The 18,360-nt window shown below is 41.1% G+C and overlaps 1 protein-coding gene across 2 annotated transcripts in view; it reads left to right on the top strand.

The window, feature by feature from the left end:
• The window catches only part of PTPRG (protein tyrosine phosphatase receptor type G), a 409,035-nt gene that overhangs the window by 290,947 nt on the left and 99,728 nt on the right, over positions 1-18,360 (top strand). For both annotated transcript variants that reach the window (XM_055707510.1, XM_055707509.1), the window contains exons 6-7: positions 5,421-5,487; positions 17,037-17,194. In XM_055707510.1, coding sequence (XP_055563485.1) covers positions 5,421-5,487; positions 17,037-17,194 — 225 coding nt within the window. The remainder of the gene's footprint in view (positions 1-5,420; positions 5,488-17,036; positions 17,195-18,360) is intronic.

Below are 18,360 nucleotides of genomic sequence, written 5' to 3' on the forward strand. Positions count from 1 at the left end.
TCAAGGCATGCAGATTGTCTTGGCCATTTTACTTAGCAGATGGGTAAGGCTTGATAGATTGAAGATTTAGTTTCCAAGTCAAGGGCCAAATGTTGCAGTGGGAGAGAAAAGTAAATTATATCACTATTCGGAGGGGAAAGGCTCAGGTACTGTATCACAAAATTGTTGCCATTCATTTTCCTCTGACTTGCACAAAATGCATGTCATTTCGCCTTTCAATATAGCCGACTATGGCATTCTCCTTCGTTTTGAGATGCTTTGCAATACTGTCTGTGAGCCCATTTAATGAGCTTGAAAGCAGTTGCTGCAAATTTATGACAGTTTAATAAGTCTAAATGCCAGATATTTTTTAAGGTGGAAATGAAAGATAAATTTGTATTTTGTATCACCCCGAATAGGTGGTTTTTCTTCTGTTCTTTTCTGCCCACACCCTTTTCTCCAATACAGCAGATCTATGTAAGCATATTTTTAAAAGAGAAGTGTATTCCTTCCTCCTGAGCTTCTTAAGCTATTAATATTCACCTACTTTTCACAAGGTGGTTAGCACCAGTGATCATTAGAGAGCTTTGTGGTGCTTCCCCCAGCCCTTCTCACGTTGGCTGGTGGGAAGATAACCTGACTTTTGGAGAGGCTGCCCAGAGCGGTGGAAAGTGGGAGAAGTCTGGCCCTTTAGGCAGGGTCTTGGAGGTAAGATCTGGTGTCGCTGTGTGGTTTAACTGCTTCAGTGTGTGTTTGGGGGTTCCTCTGCTTTTATTTGTCGCTGTTCCTAAAATAAGCATTGTAAGCTCAAAATTTTTGCCTGAGACTTTTTTTTTTTTTTTTTTTTTTTTTTGCTTTATAGAACAGTTTCCAGCAGACAGACAGGTCTTGGACCACATATATGACTTTAGCGTATGGTTTAGATTATATAGTATGGGGTATAAATTGTAACACTTTACAACTCTGCTGATTTTTGTAAAAGCAGAGACTTCAGGAGGTTCTGAGTTTGTCCTATAAAGCTCAATCAGATGAACAGAGAGCTTCAGCTACTTGGTGTACAATTAATGACAGAATATGAGAACTGGTTAGAGTTTTTAACTCATTAGGAGACCCTGAGCTTAGTACTGCTGTAACACAGGGACTTTCAGCAGAGTAGTACCTTGCCCGCTAACATCTATTTTTACATGCTGTGACTTGGTGCCTGTACTAGCATGGTCAGCCTGGCTGTGGTGCTGTCTCTGCTCTCATCATGCTCCTGCTTTGCTCCTTTGCTGGAACTTTCCTCTTTGGAGTATTAATAACGTTATCCTGAGAAGGTGCTTAGCTCCCTGACCTGCCCTCTACCCTATTGACTCTGAGGGTAGGGCTGCAGGAACAGCATTTTCAAGCCAGGGGACAGCAGGCTGTGCTGCTGAAAGGTGTTAACGCTGTTGTCAATAGAGTTCGTGACTGATCAACCTTGTTGTTCACTAAGGAATGAATCATTTCTCAGTCCCTGCACTACATGCAGGAGCTGTAAGTAAATGCAACCTGTCTAGAGTAATGATTTCCACCATGACTTCACTTGAAGAACATCTCTGTCTTATGCTCCAGAATGGGGTCACTTGTGCATTACCTTTTCCTACATTGCCAATGCTTGTTTTGTACATTGCATTAACATCAAGCCATTGCTTCTACTCAGAATGGCATGCACACCAGGTATCGAAGTCACCCACAGGGTATGATAAACAAAGAGATTTTGCTTCCTCATGTCATGTTCATCCCATATTTACCCTATGGTGAGCACTCTGTTAGCACAGGAAAGTGCTTAATGATATCTCTGTGTTTATTTTTCCCTTGCGCTTAGCATGATAGTTACCTATTTATTTCTGCTGAAGAGGATTACAGGCATTTTTCAATTATAAATGATGCACACAAGTATTATTTATCTTGCTTACTGCAGACCTATAGAGTGTTAGTCAGTCTTGAGCAAAAGCATCTTGTTCAGAAAAAAAACATTTGTAGTAGCGGTACCATGGGTATTTAGGGCAATTTCAGGATGGTTTTCCATCTGTCCATTAATACTTGCTGTGCAGCATGCTCAAGACCATAGCATAGCAGGTTTGTGTTTGTGTGCGACATTTCTGTGCTTGAGAAATTGTCATTTATGATGTGTCTTCTGTGCTAGCCTCTTGGAGGAGGAGAGGGAAACTCATTGCTTTTGTCTCACGGGAAAAGAAAAGCTTTGCAGAGCTTTGGCAGGCATGTGTTGGGTGAAGCCTAAGTGCTGAAGACCCTGTTACAGATGTACGGTCTTTCTCTAATTCTGCATCCGAGGCATTATGAGAAATGTGGCATGTAAAGTCAATCTGAAGAATTCATTGCTGTTTTCCTTCAGGATATATTCATAAGATAATAAAAACCGCACTGTTGTAATACAGATGATATAACAGAAAAAGATAAAAACAGTTTGTAGAAGAATATAAGCTCAAGTTTCATGACATGGAATCGTAAAGGAGGTCAGAAGGACACTTCTTATTCTACAGATTTTTGTCCTTTTTATTATTCTGCTTTTTTTTGCCCTTCCTTTCTTTTAAGTATCAGTTGTTGTCAGAGACAGGATTCTTGTATGGGTGAATCTCTGATCTCAACCAGCATGGTAGCTCCAGGCCAGTTAAACTAGAGATGTACAGCAATGGGGATAGAACTTGACATTTTGAGTTTCAGAAACCTCCTTTTCTCTGTGAACACAGGCAGAAAAAGGATACAGAGAAGTGCAAAAAAATAGAGAGGAAATTCAAGGTGGGGTGGGGTTTTTTTGAGAACCTGAAAAAAAAAAAAAAAAACCATAAGAAAAGTTTTGTTCTGAAGCCTTAACCATTCCACAAAATGAGAAAACTTTTGGGCACTTTTCTAATGGTATTACCATGATCCTGAAACAGTTGTAGTGAGGTTTGGGAGAACAGTGTGTGAGTATGAGGAAAAAGGAGAAAAGCATCTGGAAAGAAAGTAAGACTATATGCTGTACAGGTCTGAACTGACATCGCAAGTGGTACATGTTTGCATGTGATTTTTAAAGAAACTTGAGATACCAGTCCCCATACCCTTGGAGAAAACAAGATTACAGATGCACAGAGCATTTGCTTTCCAGCCTCCAAAGAAAGAACGTGACTCTTGATCTCATGCTATTGAAGAACACAGCACATTTGCAGAATATGCTATCAAAAAGATTGCGTAGCTGGATCTATATAGGCATACCACCTCAGCAGATTAAAGAGGCGCTGCCAAGGCTGAAGTGAAGAATTGATCTACTTTGACAGAAAATCCCAAAAGGAAGAGTTTTAACCTTTAGGATTCTTTCCATCTATTTGCTTTCTTCAAACTGATTGCAGCTGTCACCAGAAATAAAAACAAAGCAAACAAAATAAAACTATTTACCACTTATAGTTAGGCAGCAATAAATAAAACATTGTTCAAGTCCAGTGCAAGTTTTTCTTGCAGTCTTGTATTAAACTGTTTGTAGCTTTTTTAATGATTATTTTTTTTTTTTTTTAGTGGTAGCCATGGCTTGGAGAGACCTGAATAAATGGAAAAGATGCAGGAATGTGTCTAGCAACAGCTCTGCATTTTCAGTGATATGCAGAAGCCAAACAGAGCCTACAAAGTGGGTCAATGGGTCCAGTGTACTGTGATTACTATTTGTAAAGAATCCAAAGTGTACAGAACACCCCTTTGGGCATATAAAAGTTCACGCTTCAAAGCGCTTACAGCCTTCAGGGCTAATAATATTATTGCCAGTAACATCTAAGCTGTATATATTTCAAAGCTGCTGTTGCTAGTTTCATAATTTTATTGCATATCTTGCCCTACCTGATCATTGTAAGTTCTGGAGCACCATGATAAGAAAGGGATCTTCAATTTCCATTTAAAATGCTAAACTAAAAAAAAACATTTTGTCTCTAGACAAGAGCACGAAAATGCGTCCTGAACACAGTGTAGTAGTTAAAAGGCCCAATAAACACAAAAATGAAAGGTGGCTTGTTGTGGTTTTTTTCAATGCAGTTAGCTAAGAAGATAATGAGGTTTCTAAGATTCCTAATTAGTCATGGGGAGGAAGGACAAGAAGAGACATGCTTGTTCTTTTGAAACTTGGGCAGTGAGTCCTATTTTTCTCCTCAGGCCATTAAAAGTCATGATTTTTTTTACAATAAAGCATTTTTTGGATGTGCTGTGGTCAGTGATGTCCTTTTCCTAAGAGTGCACTCCAAGCTGGTGCTGTGCTTTACGCAACAGTGTGCTCCCCGCTGGGCGCGATGTCCTGTCTCATGGATTTCTTCTTTTATCTCCGCTCCTTTCCTCATATGTTAATACGTGGCCATAAAATGATTAAACTTTGTCTTCCCTGATGACATTGAGGTCATGGGCAGGCAATAAAGTACAGAGGAGCTCTTTTTGCATTCAATTTGTTTGCCATTGGCAGCAGTCCATCCAAAAATGATCAACACGGCACAGGCTTCTGATGCTGACCGGTGGCAAAAAAAAAAAAAGAGAAATAGACCATGTGGATGAGGTGCATGCCAGTATTTATTTCCCAAAAGTAAATTGGAAAGTATCTTAAATAATAGAACATGTTCACAGAAATTGTGAGTTATTCCTTTAATACCTCTGAAGGAGGCAAAAGGTTAAAAAAAAAATTGCATTATTGGTTGTAAATTCCTTGGCTGTGTTACAAGTAAGTGACTGAAGTGATGGGTTTAATTTGTAAGTTGTGGAGCTCAACAGGGTTAATCCCTCCTGCTGCCTTCGCCGCCTCTCTCTGGTGCTAGGTCTCACCGTTGCAGAGGACACGGGTGATCGCTGTGTGATAGAAGAAATACTGCAGGAAACGAGTTTTTGGTGTGGCAGTGCCAGCAATTACATCATCAAAAATCAGAGATTTCTTCTAGATCCTCTCACAAAGCTTTTTTCTCTCTCCCTTGTCCAAGTGACACTAAATTAAATAAGTGTAAAAATATGAATAGCAAAGAGATGCCAAGACCTAACTCCATTATGGCTAAAAGAGGTCCAGCTTCACTGATTTCAGTGGCAGCACCAGATTTATTCCCCTATCAGTAAGGGATGAACTGGTCTGAGATAACTTCTGTTTATCACAGCAGTTTTCCTCTGTGAAAGCAGACGTAGATGGAGAAAAATTCAGCACTCTGGTTTTTAGGCTTTGCTGGGCTGATAATATGGCTAATGTTTTAATGAATTCAGAGGACGCTTTCTTTTGATTTAACCTTCCTTACTTTATTTTATTACACCATGTATCTTTGGCATTTGGTGAGGAGCCATTGAGAATGTGAGAACTAAGCAGCTTGTTAGATAACATCTTTTTTTTTTTTCTCTCTAGAAGATTAAGCTGAGACTGTTCTGCCTGATGACAGAATAGATGTAACCAATCCTGTATCCTTTGCATGTAGGTCAGTCAGAGGGACAATCCTGCACTGGATCCCATTATCCATGGGTTGAAGGGCGTTGTACATCATGGTAAGTACCTGCTTAAACTTTCTTCTTGCTGGAAAGGGGAGAAGGGCAGGAATATTGTCCTTAAGGGACCAGGTCACCCCTGGAAGGACGCAGCGAGCCTGTATGTTCCCCATTCACTGATGTTTAAGGGCATCACAGCCATTATTTGATTGGTAAAGATCGAAGTCATTTGTTACCTGAAAATGGTTTGGGGTTAACAGTAAACGATTTGTTTCTTTTCAGCCAGTGCTCTAGAATGCATAAGTTATCAATCAAAACCTACTGCAATATATCATTCATATTAGTACTTCGAAGGCAGCGTTGATGCTTCAGTCCTGCTATTTATCTTCTGTTTGCTCTAAAAATACTCCTCTCTGAAGTTTCTATTTGTTTATAAATTATTTGTCTTTCAAATTTAGGGAGCTGATAATGAAACAGAAAATTAACTATCTATGAAAATTAATTAAACTTTGCAGCAGATGAACATCTTTCTAACACTGACATAAATACGATCATTCAGCTGTTCTGATGCATATAAACCTATTATCCTTGAACTTATAGCAGGTACTGAAATAAATATTAATATATTTAATACTTTTATAACCAATTTTTCCTTAGGAATTTTCCTGAAACCTTATCATGGGTAATGCATCATTAGCAGTGACATCAAGATGCTCCAGTTCCCAAAGTACTCTTGTCAGGTTTTAATATAATGATTTGTAAAGTTTTAATAATCTCATTGTAATTCAAATGGCATCTGCTGGAATGGAGCTAGGTACTATAATAAATCTCCGTCCCATCTATAGTGCTGTGATAAAACATCTTTGCACCTTTTCTGAGGATTGTCTTTAGATATTAGCTAGTGCTGTAGAGCTTAACAAACTTTTTTTTTCTCTTGACTGCAAACCTAAAACTAGTTGACAGTGTTAGATTAAAAGAAATAGGATTTTGTATTAATTGCTTTACTTTCAGAGTCATTTAACATTGCAACTGGGAACACCAGTAAATCCAAAGAAAATTAAACATAGGGGTTAAAAGATAACATACCATAAAGTCCTTCATTTAGAGAATTTTCCGTAGGTTTTGCTGTTTATAAATTGCAGGGTTCTGCTGTGAAATAAAAACACACTGTGCTGAAAAACTGTGGTGTTTTCCACAAAAATAGACGTTATTATCTACCACCCACTGGGGAACAAAACTGGCTAGCAAAAATAAAGCGAGGACCACTTGGGCTGCAAGGATTTTTCAGTGGCTATGCAATTTGACAAGGAAGTCAAGCTGCCATCTAACTGGACCAGGATCTTTTTCTAGCTTTGTTTTCTACCTGCCTTCTATTTCAAGACTCTCTACCCCCTGCAAGCATGACAGTGCTTTTTATTCTGCTCCCTCTCTTGCTCCTCGCTGCTGCAGCCAAAATAGCCACTAGTGGATAATCACACCGGTGTCTCCTAAGTGTGTTATTCCATTCCCCAAAATAATTGTTTCGGTAGGATGTGACACGGTCCCAAGGTTGTGATTGCCTGACCACATAATGATTAGTCTGTCTTGGTGCTGCCTACCCGCAGCAAAATCTGGGTGGATAAAAGGCATTTATTTTTGTTTTGCTCACAATGCACAGAAGGCTGGTAGTGTTTCAAGTAAAGGAAATCACTTGATATATTTCAATAGCTTGTTTCCTTTTCAAAACATTAAGGAAGAAAAAGAGGAAAATCTCGCTTTCCTTCCTGTTTCAAAGGCCCTGATTAAAGGCCTTTTCTAAGGTTCTTTTGGCGGCTAGAGGAAGGGAATTTCCTCCTGCAAAGTAGTTCAAAGAAATTGTTCTCTTAAACATTGATGGAACGCTTCAGTGAAGAATTCTCACATCATATCTCTCTTTTAATGTTATTATATGGAATAATAGTAAAGATGTGAGCTTTTATTCCAGACACTCATTTCTTTTCTTGGTGTAATTTACTTACATCTTACACAAGCACATTTTTATGAATTTATCTGAAAAGGTTCTTCCTGCCTTCCATTTGCATTCAACTGGAACCCTAAGGCAATGTGGACTTTTTGGCTGAAATACAGTGGAAAACTCTTGTGCTTGTTGGATAGAGTGGTAGGATCAAGCAGGGATATCCAACAAAAGAAGCTGGAGAAAGGCAAAATTGAAACCTTAAATTTCTTTGCATTTTATAACACTTTCATGCCCATGTTGGTTTTAGGTGGTCATCACAATACAAAGTCGCCTATAATATTAGAAACCAAGAACACATATGACTGTTGAGATAACTAGCTTGCTTTTACGCTAGACCACGTTTGTATATTGTCTGCTGGCTGGAGTGATCACCAGCCCCTCAGCTTTGCTCCTCTCATGTGCCTCATCTCAGCATGCCTATTTAAGGAAGATTTCCCTGGTTTTCTGTGTCCCTCTCCCTCCAACTGGCAGAGCATCCTTCCTGAGTCATGCTGGACAGTCACTCCTTCCTCTCAATTATTCAGTTGTCAAAGAGGAAATTGCTCACCCACACAAACATCATCACAGCATCACCCTCATATCTTCATTTGCCTTGTGGTGGTACTAGAAGGCCTGGTCCTGTATGAGGGCTGTGCTCTGCACCGTGCTGTGTAGGGCACCCACACTGGTCTGTCCCCATAATGGTGACACACACAGTGACCCTCAGCTATATGCGGGGGTGGTACTGGTGAGTAGTGAGCTCGTTTTTAACCATTCTTGTATAGCTTTTCATTTTTTCTGTGAAATTCTTGGATTCTCACAGTGCCCTTCCAGGGATAAGTGAACAACTGAAGTGTCAGGAGGACTTTCTGTGAAAGTGAAAGCAATTTTTGCTTGAGGTTTCGTCAGGGATTTGAATTACATACTAATTTGATGGAACATAAATAATTGTGCCCTTCACAGTGTCATCAGCTTAGTAACAATGATAGAGAAATGGACACATAAAAATCAATACAGACTCAGTTGCTACTCAGAGTTCACTTTGTTTCCTCATTCTCCAGGCATAATTTTGTAGAATCTTAATGCCACATTAAGCTTAATTTTACATGAGCAGCCATATAAAGTTTCTTAGCTGGAAGGAAAACCAGTGATGTACCAAACTGCCTCGCAATGTTTGGATCAATGATAATGCTCTCGGGTTTGCCCCGCATCTTCCTGCCGAACAGCATGTTCCCATCACGTCGACGCTCCCCAGCTCCCGCATCTGCCCTCACAGTGCATTGTAAAGGCACACGAATGCCGAGGAGGCTCTTTTCAGAGCTGTCAGATGCCTGTTGCTGATTTTAAAATTGCTTTCAGTTTTGTGCTCTGCCAAGGATTTTGTCACACCTCCCGCCAGCGAGGTGCCTGCTATTCTCACTCCTGCTTTCCCTGCCATAAAGCACACGGCAAGCGTGCGTCTGCCACGGAGCCTGCTGGGGACTGACAGCTGGGAGCGTGCAGCCCCCTCTCTGCAGAAGGGATGGAGTACCAGCAGGTGTGATAGGAATTTTCAGATGCTGACTTGCCAGTGGCTTCCAGCTCTGACCGCTGGGGCTCTTTTTTAGCTCTTCTTCAAATGCTCTTCTCACCACGAAAGCTGATGGGGAAGGTCTCCGGCAATGCGGGTGCTGGTGCCATGATGCACATCCTTATTTGAAGTTGGATCATTAGGTAAAGTAATAAAATCACTAGTGCCTGGCTGCACTTCCACTGCATGTGGTGCTGCAAATCAGACTTTTCTGCCTCCGTTGTGCTGCTGAGGTGCTCGGCTGGGTGCCCAGCCCTGAGCCCCTCTCTGCTCCTCATCCTTCCTCATGATGCTGAGGAGCAGGAGGGCAGAGCTGTTCTTGTGCAAGGACTGAGGAGGCTCCCAGGGCCTCAGAGAGATTGATTGTGCCCTTGTGGGAACAGGGGAACATGAAACGCCAGGTTATGTCTTAGACAGTTGATTTGCATTAAAATGGCTACTAAAGCTTTTGTCTGCCACATGCCTCAGCAAGATCTCAGAGGAGTACCTAGCAGGATGGAACTATTGCACAGAAACACTGCTTTTTCCCATCTCTGCTGTCTTTGACTTGCCCTTTTTAGTACCCTTTTGTATGTAAGCCACTTAGAGATGCCTTTTCCTTGTTCTTACCAGCTGCCTGAAAGGCAATAAAATGAGTCTCCTTCCCTGATGTCAGTCCTGAGGGCAGCGCCCGAGGCTGCGCAGCGTTCGCCCTCTCCCAGCCTGGCTGCAGGTGCTCTGCACGGTCCCGTTCTACCATGCAAGCAGATGGTTGTCAGAGGGAGCAGCAAACCCCAGGCCCCTGGAAAATCTTTCAGGGTGATGGAAACCATGTTTTGTCATTTTGTCCTGTTCCCTGTGTCTGTCACCAAGAATCTACACAAATCAGCAGAAAATTATTAGCAGAGCACAAATAAATTACCACAGCAGAAAAGCATCTATTAATGTCACAAAAATGGGGCTCTTATTCCCTTCCTTGTCAAAAGTGAGCACTGAAAATCAAAGTGCAGCCAGATCAAAAGCTTAGGTACAAAGTGAATCAATGGCATCTGTTGCTTGTTTGCGAACACGGGGTGGGGTGAGTGGAAGAGAGGAACCTTTGTTTATTTAAAAGGGAGTTTGGGGAAAAAACTTGCTTTTTTCTTCTGCCTTTGTATTATTAAAACGCCATAACTTAAAGTTAGCATGGAGCAGAGTGTGATCTTGGGTCTCCCTCGAGATGGTCGAGAGGTGTTCAGGCAAGTTGGTGGTGACCACCAAAGTTTCAGGGGCTGATGGGGAGACCATGCCAAAATACAGTGGGAGAATTGCTTTAATAATGAAAAAGGATAGAGGATAAATATGTTGCGCGTCTCTCCAGTTGTCCTAGGCAAAAAGGCAGCAAATAACCTGTTAAAATAAATCAGCACTGAAAAAGAAGCAATCCAGACAGTGTTAGTTACCCTGTGGATCTATCACACCAGAAGGCATAATAAGAAAACACCATTAGCAGCATGACAGGTTTTTTCTTTTGTTTTTAACTTTAACCATAACACCACCTGACAAGCTGTTTGTTTTCTGCACCAAATATCCAGGGATTGTAGAGAAGAAAGGCAGGGGATAGGGGTGAGGGTGAGATGTGATACCGTGGGACCTCATCTTTTAAAGTAAAACTTTGCGAAAGCAGCAGCCCAATTTGGAACAAGGAAGGCCATCAAAGGGATCGCAGCATGATGTGTTAAACTGAGAAGGAAATGTGGAGGAGCAGTTCTTTTTCCTCAGGGGTGATCTGGATATATTCTTTTGTTTTCTGATCTGTTCTTGTGTTCACAGCCAGAGTAGCCATGTGAAAGGGGCCAGGACACGATTACTGTGGAGCAAAGGGGAGGAGGAGGGAGGTGGGAAATGAATATAAGAGCAGAGGTGATAAGTTCACACCTTTATATAGGGCAGCTCTGTGCCTAACTGCAGGGCTCTGTGACATTTAAAAGAATAAATGATGGAAGTGTTGGAAATCTCTGCTCCTTCACCTGCCAGCTCTGCGGAAAGCAGTGCTGGTCACGGCCGAGTAAAGACCAGCAAGCTGACATAGAATTAATACATTGCACACAAAAATAATTCAAATTAACAAAGAGAAGATTGCAGTTGTTAAGAATTAAGGTTGATGCTGAATGTGAACAAAGCACCTGCAGGGGGAAGGAGCTGGGTGCATTGCTGGTGGGTTTTGAGGATGTTTGCTGAGAAGAGAGGGGTGGTAAAGTCCGAGAATGTGCGGCTTTGCTCTGGCGCCGCTGGAGCAAAACGTGAACGGCCTGTGCTGCTCTGGCTGCTTGTGCCTCACTTCCCCCTACCTCTGCCAGGGTCCAGTGTGCTCCAGGGATCATCTTCTCTAAACCCCTTGTCATAGTTTCTTTTTCTTCTACCTACTACTGGTGCCGATTCTATATTTCTTTGTTTCTGTGTCCCTCCAGACTTCCCTCTGCATGTTCCTCTGCCTTGGGCTAGGTTTTGCAGAACCTGGGGAAGTCTCATCCCAGTCTAGAGTGGCAGCAGCTGCTCTGCATCAGCAGTGCTTAAGCCTTAAAGTTTCAGAATTATTTTTCACTTCTTTAACAAGTTAAGACCTCTCCTCCCCAGCAAAACGTTTTCCTTCTAAGCTGTTTTAAGAGAGGGAGTAAGAAAAATTAAGCCCGAGACCAATACCTGGTATAGAAACAATTAACTTTAATATTTTTTTTTTCATAGAAGACTTGTCTTTTCTTCGTTCCTCCCGATTTTTGTACTGCTCGCTGGTTGTCTCAGATTAAATTAATCTGCAGGACTGTGTTATTGCCTCATTCCTTTCCTCCCAGCCATGCTGTGCTTTCTGCGTCCTTACAGTTCCTTATATTGTTCAGTAGAGGCTCTGGGTTTTTAAAAAATAAATACAATTGAGAAAAATAATTACACAATAAATGACAAGAATTACCCTAAGTACAGAGGACTGTCAGAAACTGCTCTTCATGCTGGATTTACAGAGCAAGTACTCCTCTGCTGATCATTTCAGTTGAAATAACATCCTATATTTGTAATATCATCTTTAAAACCACTGCTGTGAGTCTGGTCCCTGGCTCTGCTGTGCAGCCTGCTTTAGCTGGGGAGTTCTGGCTCAGTGGGTGTGCGGCATGGTGTCCTTTTCATTATTTTTGTGTGTTTGCCTTTTAAATGTTTGAATGCAGAAGCTTTAGAATGACTTGGCTCATCGTGAAAATGAAATTGGCAGTAACATTGTTGAACAAATTTAGGAGACTTTCAAAGCTCTTCATATTGGTATTGCAGATTTCAGTTATTCAAAGTGTAGCTGGGTAACGTTTCCACCTATCAGGCATTGCACATACATTAATTTTGGAAATAATCTCATTTTAAGATATTGTTTTCAATGCAGCCAAGTTCCTGTTTTCTTGCAGAAAAGCATGATGAAAGTCCCAAAGCAGTCCATGAGATATAAATGGACTTGGCATATAGTTATTTTCTTGTGATCTCCAATCTAAGTTCCTGTTAGGTTTAAAAAGGGGTTTGATCACAGATAGTTGTGTGCTGTTTACCTGCATATCTCAAGAAGCTTCTTGCTCTACAGTGATTTGGTTAAAAATTTGGGTCTATCTTTATCTAGCGTTTCACAGAATATATTTTTAGCAAGTCAGTCCTTGAACTCAAAACGTTAAATTGATGGCTCTTGCAATATAATATTTGTTGGCATCAGCTTGTGAAAACTGCAGTAGTTGGTGGAGATCCCCTACTGGTATCTGGTTTAAGATCTGATTTTTTCCTTTGCTTGGAAAACTATCATGTACAATTCAGTATTAATTCACATCTGTGGTGATGCCTTGACAAATAAAGAGTGTAAATAGGTCAGCTTTTTAAATCACGCTTGTAATTGCTCTACCTTTAGGTTGGGCTGTACAAAAAATGGACCTTGTTCCCATGCAAAACATTAGGGAGATTTACCAGCCCAAATAAAGAGTGTACTGGGTGTGACTTTTCCCATTGCCATTATGGGAGAGGGACCAAGAGGTAGGCATGAATGTTGTATCAGAAGATCAAATATGCTACCAGCTGGCTCTGTTATTTGGGGTTTTGTGAATGTAAGCGTTAAAATACAATCCTTTCCTTTAATGTTGTGGAACACTCAGTAGTTTAAATGTCACAATCATTGTCTTAATTGTCAACAATGAAGCTGCGACACTTGCTAATTTTTCCTTTAGAAATATTAGAGTCAACACATTTTTACGAGCCTTGATACTGTAAACAAAGTCATGCTGTTTGTTAACTGTCGATAAAACAGGCTGTACTGCGCTAGTGGAGCATCTCGGTGGATGTTTTGGGTGCTGCTCTTTTCTGTGTTGCCCGGGAGTGGTGGCCGCAGCAGCACGTTTTATTGTTGCTTCCCAGAGGAATGCTCTCTAGTTCGAGGGCCTGTCGTTATGGTCCTGATCTCTGGGGCTCCGATTTCCTGGATGTTTATTTTTTTGCTTGGGTGCCCATCTGCATTCGGGTGCTGGGATGGGAGTGCGACAAGGAGCAGCAGAAGAGACCGCTTCGGTGTAGGGCTCTGGTTTACTCGTAAGAGCAAGGAAGTGGCTCGTGGATCCGTTTGCAGCATTGATTGCGGTGCTTCACAGGTATTTGCAGGTGAACACATGTTTTCATTAGTGCGTTTTATTACTTTTGTTTGCCAGTTATTTCCTAGTACCTGTCAGCAAATGTTGTCTTCTGGGTCATGTAATACTCAGCTTTGTCCACTTTGTCCCTCCTTATAAATTCATCACCCTGCTCAGCCTGTTCCTGGGCTTCTGTGCCCCTCCAAAGCACTGAAAATAGGAAATAGGAGCTGGTCATAAAAGACAGTGAGGAAAGGTTTGATATTATTTCCAAACTTGTTCTTTCTTATTTAGTAGGAATTATATATATACACATATGTGTACATGTATAGAAAATATTTCTACCATATTCGGTGAACGCTGTCGCTTAGCTTGCAAATCATTCTCCTTACAGTTTTACCAACAAGGATAACCAATGTAAGGTTGAAATTTTAAAAGTGACATGACTTCAAAATCCTATCTTCAAAAATGTCTCAAACTCTTAGGAACATAACTTCGTGGCATTTACTGTTTCGATAGGCTCTTGAAGGATATGGGAGGCAGACTGCTGAATTTCTAAGTCCTTTTTTCTTTAAGTTTCACGTGGCGATCTGTTTTGTGACTCTGGTTTCTAAAAATCTGTACCACACGTCTAGATGGAAGCGATACAAATGAATGATCTGTTCTCAGAAGTGTTAGGTTATTAAAGCATAATCAATTGATTATCTATTTTAGTAGCCATTTTAATCCAATTATATGTTGTTTTTTTTTTATTTTAATCTTTGGAATTCATTAATGAAAACTTAACAGCGTTGCTTGTAGCCATGAAAAATTAGATCGAGTACACCCTGCCCTACTTAAACTGTGTATTAGCAAAGCTACTTTTTCCTCAAGAAATACTCTGTTTTAGAGCTGACTATGACTTTCCAAATTCTTCAGAAAAAACCTCCCTAATTGATAACCAAAATTTAATCATAGTCGGATACTTCCAGTTTGCATTCAAATAAGGTATTTCTCTGTCTAAATAAGCTTCCCCTTGGTTGATTATTCATATTGTAGTTCAAAATGTTTAAAAATGAAAGACAGAGTTGGATGAAATGTAGACTACTTAATACAGTGTGTATTTAATATAAAAGTCATGCATTATTCATTTTTGCAATTTGAATAACTTTGAATTTAGCATCCCTGTTCTTCATCTTTTCCTTTGATGAACAATTAATTATTAAAATATAATATTGTCAGCATATGGCACAAAAATCCTTGAAAGTGTAAAATGAGCTCATTCTCCTGCCATCCTTTGATAAAGGGATACTCCATATTCTCAGTTTCTCTACAGAATGTTTATCCAGCATCTTAACTGATTCCATCATTCTAAATTCAAGATTATGAAAGTTAAAAATAGTTAAATTGTTAATTTTAACTGAAACATAGTTTTTTTAATACAAGAGGAAAACTTTTTCCAAAATGTGCCTCTACCTCCCAACTATTCCATATGTAGTCATTGGCTGTTAACGCAAAGAGGATGTTTGCATGTTCAAATACTCTTTCAGATTCACAGCTGTCCGCTGTGTGCTCAGCTTCCATAGAGAGACAGTTTCTGAAATAGAAAACCCATGTCTTTTTGCTGTGAAGATGCGCACGCTGCGTTTGAAAATCACATCCTGTGACTGAGTTTACAGTTTTTCTAACCAAGTTTTTTTTCATAAAACTAAGCCAATCAAATTAAATATGACCTTTTGCTGTGATTATGACTTCTGATTAGCATCTCTTTCAACATTGGCCAATCATATATGTTTTACTATTTCTTATCTAAGCACACTTTTTTCCCAGAGGTATGCTATGAAGAGGAAAAAAACCTGTGGTTTATTATTTGTTTGTTTCCTTTTTGGACATGCAGAAGTTGTTGATATCTGTGTGGGCTAGAAGTAACCAAGTTGTTAATGAAGAGATAGCAGTATTCTATTACAATGTGTACTTTGACTTTAATAGAATTACTCCTATTTTGGAACACTAAAGACTATGAAAACATTGCACACCTGTTGATATTGTGCAGGAGAATAGATGTCTGAAGTGCATGATATATTTGCACCTTGCAGCAGCGGTGGAGGAAAAAAAGACCCTGATTATCAGACTGCTGCACAGAGGTATAGGCAACTCTGGATTTGATCAAGACTTCCAGAAAACTGTGGGATGCTTGGCAAGTGAATTCTGCAGACTTCATCCTTTTGCTTTTCATTCTGACTTTGGAAGGTGTGTGTGTCAGTCACCAGCCTACCTGTTTCTCCGCTCTGCTGTGCGGGGAGCGGGCTTGCTTAGCAGCTCTGATGAGGCAGAGAGAGAAGAGTTCCTACTACCCAAATGTAGACTCTTGTTTGAACCGTGAACAATATAGAAAGTGAGGAATAGAGATGTATGGGAGAACCTGTGTGTCAGCATGCCCTGAGGCAGTGAACACCTTTGCACAGGCTGAGAGGGAGCTTCGGCCTCTGAGTCAACATAAATTGCAGAGGATAAATGCTCAGGGATGGCAGGGAAATTGTCTTGCCTGCAGCTGTTCCTTCCTTTAATTTTTTTTTTTTTTTTTTTTTTGTCACAGTATTAAATATTACCAGCTTGTCACTGTTACTTGAAGCTAAATGCTTTCAGTGGTTAGGTTTGCATTTCAGGCTGTCCAAGTTGCTTCTCAGAGGAAAGAGTTTGTCCCCAGACTGTTGGACCCTGGGAAGGAGTTTCATGGATTAGGGAGAAGAGACAGTGGTTTTACCTCTGAAATGTATTTCTGGTGCTGTGCTGACTGCGTCTCACAACGTCGCCAGCAATGCCTGTGTGGCTGGCTGCAGGCAGTCCCAAACAAGCAGTTCCTGGATGCTGCTTCAGCCACCTTGTTGAGCTTCAGAGGTGCCCTCCAGCCCTGCTCCTCAGCTCATCTCCCTGGCAGCTCCCAGCGAAGTTTGGCTGGCATGGCTCTGCCTCCTCCATCTCAGCAACCTGCAGAGGGATTGATCCCACTCCTACATCCCTTTCCCCCACTGGTGGGGACGGGATGGATGTGCTACCTGATGCTCTTTGGTCATGCACCAGCAAGCAGGACCACAGGAGCCCGGCTGTGTCCCCACTGGGTCTTGGTGAACCCTCACTGCCATCAGGCTGGAGAGCCATTGACTGAGTGCTGAAACCACTGAATACGGTGTTATTTCTGTGCTAACATAAACCAGTGGGATAACAAGGGCATTTCACACCTGCGTACATTCAGAACTGGAGCGTGTGTGTTCGGTATAGGATTGACTAGCATTTTGGCTGCTCTTTTAATAATCAACACATCAACTCTTATAGAGCTTTCCCGATACGGTGTTTTCATCTTTCATTTTATATATATATGATAAAATATGTTGTTGCCATTACACCTTGTTAGGCTGCCTATCGATGTGATGTCTGTTTTAAAGGCATGTAAAAAAAGTGTAATTCCACTTGTCAATCTTTCCTGCAGAGAAGGAGACCTTTCTGGATCCCTTTGTTTTGCGGGACCTCCTGCCGACATCGCTGGGGAGTTACTACCGCTACACGGGTTCTCTGACTACTCCTCCGTGTAGCGAGATAGTGGAATGGATCGTTTTTCGGAAGCCCGTTCCCATTTCTTACCACCAGGTGTGTTTATTTTCTTAGTGAAGTCCATCTCTTGATTTGCTCTCTTTAAGACAGTGTTTTCAAAACCTGCTGGTTTAATTATGATATCAGGAATGTTTCTGTTGACAAAAAAGGAAGTGTCAGTGATCTTTTTTTTCTCTTAAGTAATATTGTTTCTGAACATGAGCCATCAGTCTTAGGAAGACAGTACAACATGAAACCCAGTTTCCTTTCCAAATGATTTATTTGGTATTGTTTTTGTGAAGATTCAATTAAGCTCTGGTGTAAATATTTACATGGAGTTCCTTTTTATTCTTTTTAATTGAAACTTGCTTTTCAAGGTAAAGTGAGTGATTTCAGTTCTGCTCAGATTTAGTAATTTGAACTAATTACATTAGAAAAGACATCTTTCCATTAATTCTCCATGCTTAACTGTTTTTATAACACAGTAAAGCTGCCATTATGTGCTCAGAGAGCTGGTGCACAAATCTTTAAAATTAGCACATAGCAGCTTCTAATGCAAATAAGCACAATGTCTGGGATTTGTCTGGAGAAGAATGGTCCTGATAAAATAATGTTAGAGTCAGATGTTTACCAGTTAAGTGTATTTTGACACTGTAAGACTGTTGTCTTTAGCAAGCCATCCTGCTGCAGTTAGTCTTTCCTTTTATTCATCTGGCATAAGCCACTGAAAACACATTTTTTGCATGCACAAATTCTGTAAAGGGAGTAGTTTTTGAATTCTGTAAATGCATAGTTCACTGGGAGATCCTGACTGACAGGTACTGGTTCTCAAAGATTTCAGAAGGGTGGTAGGCAATCGCCATGCCCCTGCTCCAGGCTTTTTTTGTGTTTTCTAGATCCCATTGCTTCTCCTGTAGACTCTTCCATCTTTCTCCAAAGTGCTGTGTTTGACACCAGTCGCAGCACCTCAGCTGGGGCCCTACCAAGGCCAAGGGACGTGGCAGGATTCCCGTGTCCAGCCCCCCTGTGCGGGGTGGTTATTTTGCCTTTTTCACAACAGCGTGACGTGACAGTGGGGCCCACATTCGGCTCCCGGTGAGCAGGAGCCCTTCCCGGGGGCTCTCTTTAGCAGTGCTGACACATCACGCGCTCCTGCAGCCCGCGGGCCTGGCTGACGCGTGGGGCTCCTCGCACATGGTCCCGGTTGAATTGGACCCTTTGTT

The sequence above is a fragment of the Falco cherrug genome, chromosome 4, assembly GCF_023634085.1.
Source record: "Falco cherrug isolate bFalChe1 chromosome 4, bFalChe1.pri, whole genome shotgun sequence".
Taxonomy (NCBI): domain Eukaryota; kingdom Metazoa; phylum Chordata; class Aves; order Falconiformes; family Falconidae; genus Falco; species Falco cherrug.